Below are 14762 nucleotides of genomic sequence, written 5' to 3' on the forward strand. Positions count from 1 at the left end.
TACAGAGCTTCAAGCACTGCCCTCAGGAGACCTCCATAGATTCTAGCTGTTCTTATGCAGTTTAAAAAAAAAAAAAAAGACATACTTCAGTTAAGAACAGAGGCAAGTGTGCTTAAATTATTAATGTTTACTTGCTGCAGACCACTGGATAATTAGGAAATGAAAGCTTTGCATATTTTCAAGGCTCTTACTGTGCAGCCCTAATGGCTGAGAGTCCATTTGTACCGAACAAAAATCTGAATCATTCCATTATACCTCAATTGCTTTTCAGGCAAATATCTCCAACTACCCTTTCAATTATTTGTTTGACGGTACAAATCAGTATAGATCCGACTGGGGTGAAAGACATGGACTCAAGATCTGGACTGACTTTGTGCATCTGCCACAGACAGCCTTCATATTTTGAAGTGCTCAGATATAACAGTACCCACTGCCATAGGATAGCTTATAAACAACACAGAAGTCAATTTTCAGTGGGTTTAAGAGGTTCTCTCAAATTCAGAGACTATCTGAAAATGTCAGCTGTAGCATCAAAGAACATGGTCAAAGCATCTTTTCCTAATTTTTTTTAAATCCCTTGTTTACAACAACTTTCCATAAAATGTAATCACGCTTTTCCTCTACAGCTTGTAGGGCAAAAATGTAGCTGGAAACCTATGGCAGCTCACTGACTGAGGGGAGTTTCCATTAAAAGCTGCAAAGGTAAATTAATGGAGGAGGGAAGATTTGAAATTAAGAGGTAGGATGTCTGTGTAGATTCCACCACGTTTGGCTGAGCAATGAACCTTCTTTAGGCATAGGATTTACCCTAGTAATTCGGATCTGTTCGACCCACAATCCAGAAGTAGTTCTGCAGCTTATCGAGTGAGATTTTCCATTCTTAGACTTGCATCCTTTCTCCAGATAAATTGCCCCATGTACTTTTTCGTTTAAAAATAATTATGCTCATGACAAACAGAAAATAGATTTTCTGGACTGTTAGAAATAACGAAACTAATGTTTGTAAAGTAACATGTATTGTTATATGTCAAAACATTGCTTCTACCTCTGTTTTTAAGACTGCTTTGGAACAAATGAGATGTAATATGTGGTTCCACGGGTTTTCCATTGTGAAAACCATTACCGTTTAGAGCTGGTTTCTTTTGCAGTCATTAATGAATAATGACAATAATAATAATAATCTTCAAAGCTCACAATGCTAGAACCAACCTTTCCTCTGAGCTTATAATTAAGATGTCAGAATTAATTTGTCTCAGAAAGTTGAGATTTTTTTCTGATTGATTCTAAACTCAATTTTATAGATATCAATCCTCAGCTCTTCTACATTAGCTGTACAGCTAATCTTCACCATAAAGAACAAAGCATTGGAGTGGAAACAAGGATCTGTTTGTTCTTTTGATTTATGTAGTTGTCAATCTGAAAATGTCAGACCTTTAAAAAAATCATTCTTGTTAAAAGAAAAAATCTGCAATCAACAAGGACACAAAGAACCTCCACTTTCTTAGACACGTTAAATGATTTTGTTGCAGACTAAAAGAATACGGTTGCACACTTTCTACTCTCCTCTTATGAGCACTTGCATTCTACTTAAAACTACTCATGTAATAGCCTTAACTTAATTGCAGCCATGAACCCTTTTCATTGTAAATACTGTGCAATCACATTCTTATGCGCCTGTACTTCTGCTAATCTCAGTCATTTGATTTCCCTGGGTGATCCTGAAAGGTTACTAGCTCTTTCTTACACATTTATTAAGGAAATGACTTTTGTTGTATAATGCTGGAAAAAACAAACTCTCTTTATACCATAAAATCCTGACTATGAATCAGACTTCACAGAAAAACTCCATCTCTGCTCCTTCACCATTCTGGGTCAATTGTTCATCAGTGAATTTTTTCCTCTAGAATTTGGAATTCATCTCAACATTCACTCCTTCAAACAGTGCAGACTACTGCACTCTGAACACTTCTAACTAAGCCTCTGTCCTTTTCAGAGTGGGGAGCTTTCATTCACAGTTTCTTTATTCTGTCAAATATGAGGTCCCAAATGACATGACATATCACAATTTATGTTCTTAATATCAGAGCTAAAGAAAATTCCCTGTGAGCAGTGTTAACCAAACAGCCAATTACTGTCATTTTCCTTTGTCCAAATGTTTTTCTAGCTAGACCTTAAAACACTCCATGAACGGGACAAATGTTACTATAGCCATACAGGTATACAATGAGTTTTGGATCAGCCCCTGTGAAGTCAAAGGGAGTTCAGGACCACATAGCTAGTCAATGGCAGAACTATGAGTTCCTGGATCCCTTTCTGTTGCTCAGTCCACTAAAACAAGACAAAAAAATAAGACAAGCAGATGGAGAAAGAGACAGACCTAACTGATCTGATCTACCAAAGGAGTCCATGCACACAACTGAGAAAACTTAACAGTTGACACATAAAAATCCACTTGCCCATCTAAAACTCAAAGCCAAGGGTATTTCTGCCATGTTGTTGTAGCTGTGTTGGTCCCAGGATTCTAGAGACACAAGTTGTGTAAGCTCAAAAGTTTGTCTCTTCCACCAGAAGAAGTTGGTCCTCACTCATCTTGTCTCTCCAAGGGCATTTTTAAGCATTTGGTTCTGGATTTGTTCAGTGCTTAAATGTCTTTTAAGAGACCCAACAATTTAACATTTCAAAATCCCTTCTCCCTGCCGCATTCAATGCTTGTTTTCAAAGTAATGTAAAGATCAAAATGGAAGCCCATAATTTTGCTAAGGTCAGGAAGGCTGACCCAGTGGTTACAAGTCCATAAGAAAAGAGAAGGTCAGCTATTGAACGGATACTCTGCGAGCATCGGTTTGCTTGGATAATCTAATGCGGCGCGCGAGGGGAAGCAGTAACTCATGGACAGAAGAACATGAAGGCAGACCACTATAACTAAGGACATATCTCCACAGCATGACTAGACAGACACAGAAGAAACCTAATATGTATCTACATGCACGCACCTTTCCTATCATGGCAAACGTGTGAAATGTGCTCCAAGGAAAAAGGCAGCTCTGAGATTACATTTTAACATATCTCCCTTTGTACACCACAGTCACGCTGTCAGTCTTGCTGGGAGGGAAAGAGACAAGCAACTATGTAAACCCAAAGCACAGCCGAGTCCTGGGTCAACGATACTCTTTGAATAGGAAATGCTTTTGTGTTGTAATGTCTTTCCTTAGCTGGAATCTAGCATGCACTTTCCAGGTAGGTCCCTTTGTCTAATCTAGATGGGTTGACTAGTCCCCACCCCACCCAACAGCCTCATGCTGCTGCTAACAGATCAACCCTTAAGAGCATCATCCAGGCTACTACTCTCCATTGCAGAGGCAGCAGCCAAATCTTGCTCACTTCAGCCACTCATCCCTGCAGGACCATGCCTAGCCTCCAGTGACAGCTGCCATCCAGCTTCCCAGCCTCTCCTCATTAACACTCCCTGCTGTGTCCTTTACGGTCTTTCAACTTCTTGCTTCCCATTCGTCCTACCTTTTGGCCCCAGTTAGACAGTGACCGAGCAGCGCCATTCTCATGACTCCAGCTGTGCCTCTGCAAGCCTTACGAGTCTGGGCTGAGCACAGGCCACTAGGATCACATATCTGTAATGTGGCCAGATGATTTTTAAACCTGAATCCCTGGAGGGAGCAGGATACATCACCTTCAGTATGTTTTTTAATTATAGTTGACGGAAAAATCTTGTGCCATTAAAGACTGAATTTATTATATGGACGTCCAAACACCAAAGTAACCTAATTCCTTCAATCTACTTTCTGCTGTCTCATACCCTGTGGGAATGTGGCAAGATATTACCCGTCTAGGCAAGTCTAGTTGTACCTAGGCTCAAGCAGACCAGATGTGAGCAGACAGAGTGCTTAAGGAACAATTCCCATTTACCAAAAGAGCTTTTGAAATCAGCTCCCCAAGCTCATCCCCCTCATGTGAAAACAAGTGTTAAGAGGATAGGATGCATTCTGCATTGTAAGACATTAGGAGGAGCTGTCAGTGTTTCACTGGATGGTGAAGACATTGTAATCTTTTTGTGGAGATAAGCAGCTTACTGAAAATGGTAGAGAGAAAGTACTGTATGTGCAGACAGACAGAGAAACAGACGTGTATGTTATACGTAAGAAGCAACCTGAACAAAGATAGAGAACAACCAGCACTCCAAAAGGAACAACTGTGCCTAGATAGGAGAGAATGTCTATCTCTAGCCCTGCAGTTGTTACTTGCTCACTAAAAATATTTTTGGTGGACAGGTATCAGTGATCATTGCAAAGGGCAGGAAAGTAACCTGACAACCTTGCAAGGCTGTGAAGCAAAGAGCTGAGTTGTTGAGCACGGCTCAGCAGGATCTGGAGACCTCAGGAGGCTGATAGGCTTATGTTGAAAATACAAAATTAACCCCTCTTGGGAGGCCGACAGGCAGGTGATATGCATTAGGGACCAATTTTAATTCCCTGCACTGAGTACAAGTAACTGGCCTGAGTTATGAAGATCTCCCCTTCCCTGGCTGTGGTGCAGCAGCAGAGCTAAGACTGGGAACCTCCCATTCTTTCAGAGGTAATAGCTGGTGGACCAGGCTGTACATGACTGCTGCACATTCCAGTAACGGTCAGCTCTCTATGGAATGGTGCACAGGGAGCCTCTGGCTAGCTCCCAGAATCTGCCTGCATTGAAAACCCCTGCACCCAGGTCTGTGATGGGGAGGGAACAATGGGATTTGGTTCCTAACCTTCTGCCTTTAAATTTAACAGATTCCTGTTCTAAATTTTATATTCTGCGAAAAATAAGCTCCCCAGGGCAATTCTTCCTTTTTCAAGAAATGGAAACCCACTAAAATCAGAGCTGTGAAATTCAGGTTTGGAAAAAAAAATTTAAAACCAACTTAAAGCTAAAGTCTGGGATACTTGCGCTGCTTGGGACTCATCTCTCCCAGACAAGTTGAATTCTCAGACATTTCAAGCTAGCCATGAAAACAATCAAGTTATTTACAGAGTGGCCACTGGAAGATCCCTGCTAGAAAAAAGCTGGATCCAAACACTGAATCTTCAGGACTGAAATTCACAGCTGTTTACAGGGACAGCATGAGGCCTGCGCTCCACTTATGTCCTCAAAATAAAGCTGGAATGGTGCCAGGCCTCAGGTTAGGCCTCAGCACAGGGGCGCATTTCACCCTTAAATGCATTAAAAAGCCCCAGTAAGAGATCATAGAATCATAGAATATCAGGGTTGGAAGGGACCTCAGGAGGTCATCTAGTCCAACCCCCTGCTCAAAGCAGGACCGATCCCCAATTAAATCATCCCAGCCAGGGCTTCGTCAAGCCTGACCTTAAAAACTTCTAAGGAAGGAGAACAAACACAAGCCACACGCCGGGGGGGGGGAGGGGGGCAGGGTAGGGGAGTATATCTCAAAGGATGTCCTTAGCAAATCAAATATTCATGTCATCTTACTTCTTCGTGTGTGTTTTTATTACTAACAGATTTTCAGCTGATAACATACCACGTAATAAATTATTTAACCTAACTTACTAACTTCTACTCCTTAATTTTTCCAGTACACTAACATACTTCTGACGTTTATAAACAGAGTACTTTAGCCTGCCTCTGCATTTGGGTTGCTGCCTACTAAAAGGTATCTCTCTGTTGTCTCTGGGAGGCAAAGGTGAGACTCACCCAGCTCAGAGTGTAGTGCAATTGATAATTTGCCCTTTCAGGTTCTTGCCTGGAATGAAAATGATGGAAGATTCTCTCTCCAGGAGCTTGTTAGCCTCTGGTACAAAGGAAGTTAAACAATGAAGAGACGTACAGACCGGTGATTAGAGGCAGGACTCCCAGGTTCTATTCCCAGCTCACCCATCCTTTATGTAGATTTGCTCTGTTTTCACTGTGAACCACTGGGGCAGGGACCTCTTAGGAGTTTAAACTACCAGACATGTTTCTGGCACCACCACCACAATAAATCCCTCTTTCTGTCTCCTGATATGTGCGATGAGACTAGCAATTATCTTTGTACCTCACAGGGGGGTTGTGACGCTTAATTAACTCATGTCTTTAAATGCTTTGTGCTCTCAAAGTGCAATGTATTTAATTCAAATGTTAGCGCATCGTTACTATATACTTATTATTATTTATTTGTACTGTAGCAGTGCCCAGATGCCCAGAGGAGAGCAGGGCCCCATTGTTTTGGTATTACACAGACACAGAGTGAGAAACAGCCCCTGCCCTGAAGAGCTTTTAGGTTAAATAGACAAAACAGAAGCAGAGAGAGAGGAAGGGACTTGCCCAAGGTCACACACCAGGTCACTGGCAGAACTGGGAACAGAATCTCGGTCCCATGAGACCTAAGCCAATGCCCTGTCCACCAAACCAACTGGCTTCCTTCATATAGAATTAAATTCCATCCCTCATACCAAGCGAATATAAGCAGAGGATGAACAAACAGAGGAAGAAATAGCCTCCAACATGCTACCCTTGGATACTAGTACAGCAGTCCCAGTCCCACCCCATGGCCCTACTCTGTAAGAAAGAAATTCCAGCGGGTTCATGTAGCAATTTCTGCCCTCCCACCTTGATTCTCATGAGGCAGAGAATACATGCAGAGCTGAGCTCGGTGACACACAGGGAGTATGGACCACTGCCTCTCCATGTGTGCTCTGCAGCTTTTGCTTCGCCCCTTCATGCCGCATTACTTCTGTGGTTTCATTGCATCTGGGACTGTGTGTGACCATAGAGAAGCATGCAGGATTTGCCCTGTTAGCACATGGAAGGGGAGGATGCAGGAGATCAGCAATGAAAAGAAAATAATAAACGCAAGCTAAAACTACTAGGTATCCTGTGGAAGAGGGACTGGCCCATCATGTCCTGCAGGTCCTCAGCTGGTGCTAACGTGTGCTGCAGGAAAGAAGGGGGCTCCTGGAATGCACTAAAAAGCACTTGCTAACCAAGGCAGACCAGGAGCAGAAGCATGGCAGGGGGGCCAGAGCATTCCTGTTCATCCGGCTGTACCTCTGAGCTGCTGTGTGACCTTAGGGAAGTCTCTTCACTTCTTTGTCCCTGTTTCCCCTCCCAGCCTTCACCCATCTTGTCTATGACTGTAAACCCTTCAGGGCAGGGACTGTTTTTTGCTATGTGGTGTCAGCTTCCTGCAGCACCTAGCACAACGGGGCCCCAATCTTGGCTGCAGCCTCTCAGTGCTACAGTAATAGAAACCCCAATGAAAACTCACCCTTGATCACACAAGAGAGCCCTGAGGAGTGCTGCTGTGAGGCAGCGAAACTGTGTCAGTGTCAACGAGCTGCAGAATGCTAAGCGGGCGTTTGAGGCCTCATGCAAACCATGAATGTCTAATTCTACCCTCTGAAGAACCACACCGGGCTTAAAGCTACAGTGGCCACTTGGAGATGGTGGTGTACACAGCTGATCCAAGGTCCCTGGGTATTATTCTAGCCCCAGGAAGATCAGGGTCAGAGGTGCTCTTGGAACTCTCCAGCTGGCAGGTTTGGTAGCTTTCCCAAAGCAGGAGCTGGCAAGGAGAGACAAGGGCTGCTCTTTACCCATAGAAAAGAGCCCAAATGGAACGAGGGATCTAATTGCTTCCCTCAGGAGACTAGACCCATCTCCCCAGCTAGGGTTTCTGGTAATAGAGCTCTTTACCACCCTGAGGTGCATTGCAAATATTCACCCGCCCTCAGCCCTGTGAAACAAGCAGGTTTCATCATCCCCATTTTGCAGACAGGACAACTAAGGTGCAGAGAGGTGCAGAGAGGTGCAGCGACTTGCCCCGGGCAGTGCAGTGAATCAGAGAGCGTGCCAGGACTGCAAGCACCAACCCTGCACTTAAACCCTCAGCTCCTCCGATCACTTCCTATCAGCCAAGGACAACAACAAACTGGTGCACATGGAGATGGTGAAGTATGTGCCTAGCCTGCCACCTACAGGAGATAGCCCTGGCCATGAATTGAGCCTCTGGGGCCATGGAATGAGCCAGCTGCCCCTAGCACCCCCCCACACACACACCTTGCTTCATTACCATGGGTAGGGCCTGAGAGGTAAATGGTTTCCAATCAGGCACCTCTAGCTGTGCAAACTGTATCTTAGGCAGCTCACCCCTCCAACCCTGCCTGGATTTTGCAGGAAGTTTTTAAACTCGGCAGTATTTCTGCAGTGGAATCTACAGCTATAAAAAACAAACATTTAAATGACACCACCCTCTCACAGCTCGATGCCAAAGTCTGTGTCAGACACCAACCTTCTGCAAGGAATCCAGCTGAGTCACAAGCAGCCTGGCCCTGCCTTGTTCTGAATCCATACAGCATTTCAGTCCCCGGCACAGGAACCCACTCTCCATACATATCCCTGCTCCACCACGGTTTCCATCACCCCAATTTTCCATTCTTTTGCTTTAAAGAGGCACTTGCAACATTTTCCCCTCCTCTGGAAGGGAAACCCTATTGTTGTGAAGAGTATAGCTGCACCATTCTAGTGAAGTCAAATGATGATGGGGCATAAGCAAGACCCTGCATTCCACAGCTCTCAAATATGAGGACAACCTGTTTTCCCCTCAGAGTAGAGCATGGATGGTTCTGACACCTGCAGTCAACAGTCCAGTAAGTGTGCCTGCTAGATTTAACTGACAGCTTCCTCTGACAAGTGTGTGGCTATGGGGCCAATTGGATGAGCAGTTCACCCAAATATGGCGATCAGCTGAACCCTGAGCATATGGGCAAGATTCACCAGCCAGATACCCAGGAAAGAATTCTCTGTAGTAACTCAGATCCCACCCCATCTAACATCCCATCATAGGTGGGATGTTATTTGGGGTCGGGAAGGAGTTTTCCTCCAGGGCAGATTGGAAGAGGCCCTGGGGGTTTTTCTGCCTTCCTCTGTAGCATGGGGCACGGGTCACTCGCTGGAGGATTCTCTGCACTTTGAAGTCTTTAAATTTGAGGACTTCAAATTATTTGAGGACTTCAATAGCTCAGACATAGGTGAGAGGTTTATTGCAGGAGTGGGTGCGTGAGGTTCTGTGGCCTGCGTTGTGCAGGAGGTCAGACTAGATGATCATAATGGTCCCTTCAGACCTTGACATCTATGAATCTAAGTAATTATACCAAGCACAGACTGCAACATAGGAGGGTTGCCCTCCCTTCTGAGTGCGTCTGGAATATCAAACTGCGGCATCATCATCTAAAGGCGATAATATGTTAAACCTATTGCCTATATCAGAGCTGACTGCTTTAGAATCCTTGCTTATTGAATGCTGCACAGGGATTCCCATTCATAAGCTCTGTAGCTGGTGCTAACAATTGCTCATGCTGTGGCAATTCTAACTCGGAGGTCAGAGTGTCTCTGGACACTTTCAAATTCTGATTCAGTCCTGTGTCATTTTCAGAAGCTTTAAAATGAAAAACAAAACAGTGACATTCCTGCACCACCTTTCATTCTAAAGGATCTCAGAGTGTTTTACAAACTTCACAGAAATATCACTCACCCGTCACTGAATAGCAGCTTCCTTTGGGTTGGCACACAGCAGCCGTTCTGGAATGTGATTGCTCAGAATTAACAACGGATTGTTCATTCTGCAATATCAGAGCGAAAAGTCACTGAGTGGGACAAGAACCTTTATTGGTTAGCTTGCAGCATCGCTGCTACTGTAAGAAAGATATCAGTCTTCATTTGCTCCCTACACAGGTCATGCAGGTGAATGAACTCCTTGTGCTTTTGCAAAAGCTGAACAGAAGTTGTAGTACTTGTTCATTCTATTCCAGGCAATGTGGCTCCTACAGACTGAGAATCTGTCACTTAGGAAGATGACACATGGAATGGGGCACAAACGTGTCGGAAACTTGTTTCCAAAAGAGGAGGAGGGGGGAACAAAAAACTACACACACTAGAGGAAAAAAGGCAGATTTGGCAACCCAAACATTTTGCAAATTCATATTACTTTTGCTGAATTGTTCATTTCAAAAACAATCAAAAATCTAAATGTTTAATTTTGACATTTTCAAAACATTTTTCAGTTTGAAATTACTTTGTTTCAAACTTTCCTTTCATTTTATTTTAAAAAAATTTAAAACATTAAAAAATGGTCAAAATAAAAGTTTAGCTTGACCCAAAGTGACTGAGTCACCAAAATTTTTCATTTATGGTCCAACCCAAACAGATTCTATCCACCTTTTAAAAGTTGCCAACTAACTGACAAATCCATTATTCGCATGGCTTAATCCACACCACCAGGCCTGGCTGGCAATAATATGTCCAGTCCTCTTGTATTTGGGCCCAAATTGCTGGTTATGACCATGCTACTGAAATGTACTATTCTTGACATGACACAGAGAGATACCCTGTGCAAAGAACATAATTAGCACACATATTTTACACACCTTTTTATACTTATAGTAAAGCTGCCAACTTTGCTGCAGCCAGCATTGTTGAGAATGAAATGTTAAAATCCTGCTAGCAGCTCTGCATGACAAGCCTGTGGGTCAGGCTGAAAGGGAATGCTTGGTTAAGGTGGGATGTCATAGCAGAAGCTGTAAAAAAAGAAATAGCAAAGACTCCAGCTGCAAGGTGGGAATCTGCTGCTGTTTTGGAAGGTCTGATTCAGCTCAGAGCTGAGCACCTTCCTGCAAGGCACTATGCATTTCCCACTCCCTTGAGCTTTAACGCTCAGCATCTTACAGGCCCAAGTGACAGAGCTGCCCTTTTAAAAGATGACACCTGTATGTGAGGGAGATTAGCCCAACAGTGTATGGAGGATGTGATGCCTGGAGGTAATTCTAAACCAGTGCTTATCTGAAGACAGCCTTAATGCTTAGCTGCTTATTAAAGACCTATCAAGACAAAAGTTAAACAGGCCATTAAGCAGCACTCCAGTGGATTAACGTCAGGCTGTCTCCCTTATGTTGTAGGTTTTCAAAATTCCTTTGAAGTTTGTGAATTAGAAAATCACTTTCCAAGCCACATAACTTTGAACCTTAGATGTTTCCTAGCAGCTCCGTGGTGGAGGAACAGCTGACTAATCCGTTAGGATTTAATGAGGTTAACAAACACGCACAGTTTTGTATGGGCACTGTAGGTGGTATTTTGGTGATTAACATGAAAAACAACAACGGAGTGCTACAGAGATCAGTCAGAGGAGGGACCAGCTGTATAGTTTCTGCAGAAGATGCTCTCTTCCCCCACAGGACACTTACGGGGAATCTGCTCTCTTCCCCCTTAAATAATAATGATTAACAAGTCAATAGGATTCTGCATTTCATTTCAAGGTGTTCATTTTTGATCTGTAAACCCCAATATATAGTTTGTATCCTGACTAAACCAGGAAACCACCTCCCTTCCCCCACGTACCAGCACGACAGGCGGAGCATTTACACTGACAGCCCGAAGAGTTTAGCATATGGGAACAGGCGGGGTACAGAGTAGGGCCCCTGGCTCCGGGACTTGCTTCCTGCTGTGAGTCCATCAGAGCCTGAATCTACTGGCTTTCAGAGGATGGCGTGAGACTCTGTGCATCTGAAGAAATGAGGTTTTTATCCATGAAAGCTTATGCTCAAATATATCTGTTAGTTTTTAAAGGTGCCACCAGACTCCTTGTTGTTTATCTATTCATTCAGACACTCAGGGAAGTGAAGAGAGCATAGCAAGGGTACTACTAACATTGAGCTATTTCAATTCTGGACACCATTTAATTTGACATTGTTAATAAGCTAGGTGTTATTTATTTAAACTTCTGCAGATGTACTTAGAGCTTGTTAGATAAGTTTAGTAGTCCATAAATAAATGATTGGGCTTAGAAAACAACCAGCACTCCCTTGTGGGGGTATAGGCAGGCTATCTGGAACTTATAGGAGGGACGTATCAGTGCCTTTCCCAGGTGCTTTTGGGATGTTTCTTTGACATTCCAGCTGCTGGCAGTACATTCCCTCTTCAGGGGACAGGTAGACTGTTGCTTCCTAACCTGCAGGCGGAGTGGGAAGACAATGGACAGCCAGTGATTTGTCTGCATTCTTATCTGTTCATTCAGGAGCTGTGCAAAGCAGCCAGTGAAGTAACTGCTTCATGAGCTGGAGGCGTACGATGAACTTACCTTGATGTTTATCGTTGAAGTTGGAGCGGGAGTCATGGAGCTCACGAAAGCTCATGCTCAGATAAATGGGTTAGTCTCTAAGGTGCCACAAGTCCTCCTGTTCGTTCTGCGAATACAGACTAACACGGCTGCTACTCTGAAACAAGTTGACACAAATTCATTAGGATGGAATTACAGTGATCAAAACTTAGGCTGCCCCATTATTTTTAGCAAGGAATTAATGAAAGGTTCACCTCAAATGCTGCCTGATGCCACAAATCAGGTTCAGAGGGTCCTCTGAAGAGTGCATTATTTTATGAAAGCCCAAAACTCCCAGGTGGGAGAAGGAAGGCAGGATCAACACAATAGCAGGCCAGGGAGTGACGGTTTTGTTTTAGTGGAAGGTGCTGGCCTGGCCTGGCAGAAGCCAACCAGCAACACCTGCAGCTTTAGGCATGTAGAACAGAACACCTGTCTTGATCACCTCCCTGATGAGAGAGGGTTTGGGGACACTCACCACTAGACTGCCCCCTAGTGCCAAGGTGTAACCATTACATTGCAGGCATCCTCCTCAGCTCCTGCACGTCCTGCAGGCTGTCTGCCTCTGTCTGGGTCCTCCATGGCCAAGCCCTTCAGCCAAATCACATACAAGTTCAAAGTTCAGTCCCCTTCCAAGGTACTTAAAATGTCCATCACAAATACTCAGACTAATGCTTCTTTTGCCCCTCCTGGGCTCAACTCACAGCTCTTTCTGGGCTTCTCTCCAGTCCCCTGGTCCTTATAGACCCTAGCTCTGGGCTCTCACACAAAGGAGCAGTTCCCGGTCCCCATTCTGACCCAACAGCCCCAGGACTGCCTCCCTGGATGCCTGGCCCCATGTGCCAGGGCCTCACCACAAGAGCTGGCTCTACTCGTGTGGCTCAGCTCTCCAGCCAGCCCACAGCTACTGGACCTTCCTCACCACTCTCCCTCCAACTGAGTTCCCTCAGCCCAAGGCCCAGGTGACTCTCAGCTCATTATCTAGTTCTGCCCCAGCTGGGAGGCAAACAATCACCCCAGAGGTGTGTGGAGCATGCCTCTTACTGGGGTTTCCCCTCCTCTAGCAGGGGATAGGGAAAGAAGCCAGGCGAACTGGCAGAGCTGTGTTGGGAAGGGAACAATGCTTAGAGGAGTTTCTGGAAACCCCGGTTGTGGGTAGCTTATGGGCTCAGACCTAGCCCATGAAGGTTGTTAGAGTGCTGAAGGCAGGGTGACCAAGTACATAGCAATCTGGAGGGAGGGATGAGCAACAGGGATAATTCACTGTAATTGGTATTTAAAGCAAAAAGAGAATGCTTTTTAATTAAGCATAAAATGAAAAGAAAGAATAAAAGGATTATTGGAAACTCTAGTGCAAGTAAGGTTCTTAGCTATGACAGTCCAGCCCTTACAGACAACATCCGCTCAATTACTACTCCAACAAAGAGATTTCAGTCCCAGCTCACAGTGTGGATTCAAGAGCAACTTTCTGCAGGTAAGGAAAACCCAAGCAGCACAGCTGTTCTCTGCACTGATGTGTAATCAGCACTGAGCCATGCCCATGCTCCTGGAGCTGGAGGGGCCATGGAAGTTAAAGCATGTGTGCGCAGATGATACGAGTCTGAAAGGTTCCTGCAAGCAAGCCCTCTGCCTCTCCCACACCTCTGCTCTCTTCCTAAGAAGGCAGCATGGGCAGGGTCCAAATGTCCTCTCTCCATAGCACATGTGACTCTCCATACCATACCTGCAATAGGAACTAAAGCTACTGGCGAGTCACTTCAGCTGAGAGAGGGAGGGGCCATCTTAATTTCAGAAGACCTGCCATTATTCCCATCCGCGGCAAGGTTTCAGTCTCAGCTGCAGCATTAGCTATGGATACCTCACCATGGTGCCATAGCAGATTCAAAGCCCAAACTGTCCATGAACCCTTTGGAACGAACGAACCTTTCAGGCGGTTCCAATGTCGCTGGGGGAAGGGCCCGCCTGTGCTGGGGCAGGAGCATACTGCAACTTTTGGGGATATTCTGTAGTTTTGCTGCAAGCTTTTACCGCACATCCTAAATTCTAAGAAGCTTCCCAGAGCCCTGTTGAGGCTGCTGCCCTAAACCTTGCACTGGAGGTTTCCTGATTAATCAAAACTGTTTAATTAAAACCATTAGATAAGGTAGATAAAAGGAAGCTCAGCTTGTTAAGTCTCTTCCAACAAGTCTAGATCCAATTAATTGACTGATCACCACATCCAGTGATCACATTAAGTGACTTCCAGCGCAGTAAGCACTAATCCAGACTATTCCCCGGGTGGTTTGCTCCGACACAGTGAACCAGAATTTTCAGAAATAGGTACTGAGGGTTAGGCCCTAATTTTCAAAACTGCTCCAGCTCCTGTTAGAGTCAGTGGGAAGGAGGCTTATAGACTCAGCACCTCTGAAAATCCAGCTCCAAGAGTTCATATGTAGTCACCTAAATGAAAGAGCCTGTTTTTTTAAAACTGCTGAGTACCCACAGCTCCCAGTGAGCTCAGTGGAATCTGAGGGGTGCTCTCCACCCCTCACTTCCACTGCCACTCAGCACTGCACTGCCCTCCTCATCTCTTGCTCTGGGGCGGTTGTGGTTACAAACTAAGATGACAGATTTGCTTACTGGCCCATAG

General features: G+C 44.8%; 1 protein-coding gene across 2 annotated transcripts in view; it reads right to left on the reverse strand.

The window, feature by feature from the left end:
• Positions 1 to 14762, reverse strand: part of LOC311511128 (uncharacterized protein) — a 99527-nt gene that overhangs the window by 17931 nt on the left and 66834 nt on the right. The window contains exons 1-2 of one of the 2 annotated variants that reach the window (XR_014709206.1): positions 11377 to 11686; positions 9518 to 9605 (exon numbers count right to left, since the gene is read on the reverse strand). Coding sequence is in view for 1 of the 2 variants with exons in the window: in XM_084611489.1 (XP_084467615.1) it covers positions 9518 to 9605; positions 12116 to 12151 (124 nt within the window). In the remaining variant the exon portion in view is untranslated. Of the gene's footprint in view, positions 1 to 9517; positions 9606 to 11376; positions 11687 to 12115; positions 12252 to 14762 lie in introns of those variants that run through there. The other variant, XM_084611489.1, reaches the window with a different exon arrangement.

This window comes from Lepidochelys olivacea (genome assembly GCF_965140295.1).
Source record: "Lepidochelys olivacea isolate rLepOli2 genome assembly, chromosome: 21".
Taxonomy (NCBI): Eukaryota; Metazoa; Chordata; order Testudines; family Cheloniidae; genus Lepidochelys; species Lepidochelys olivacea.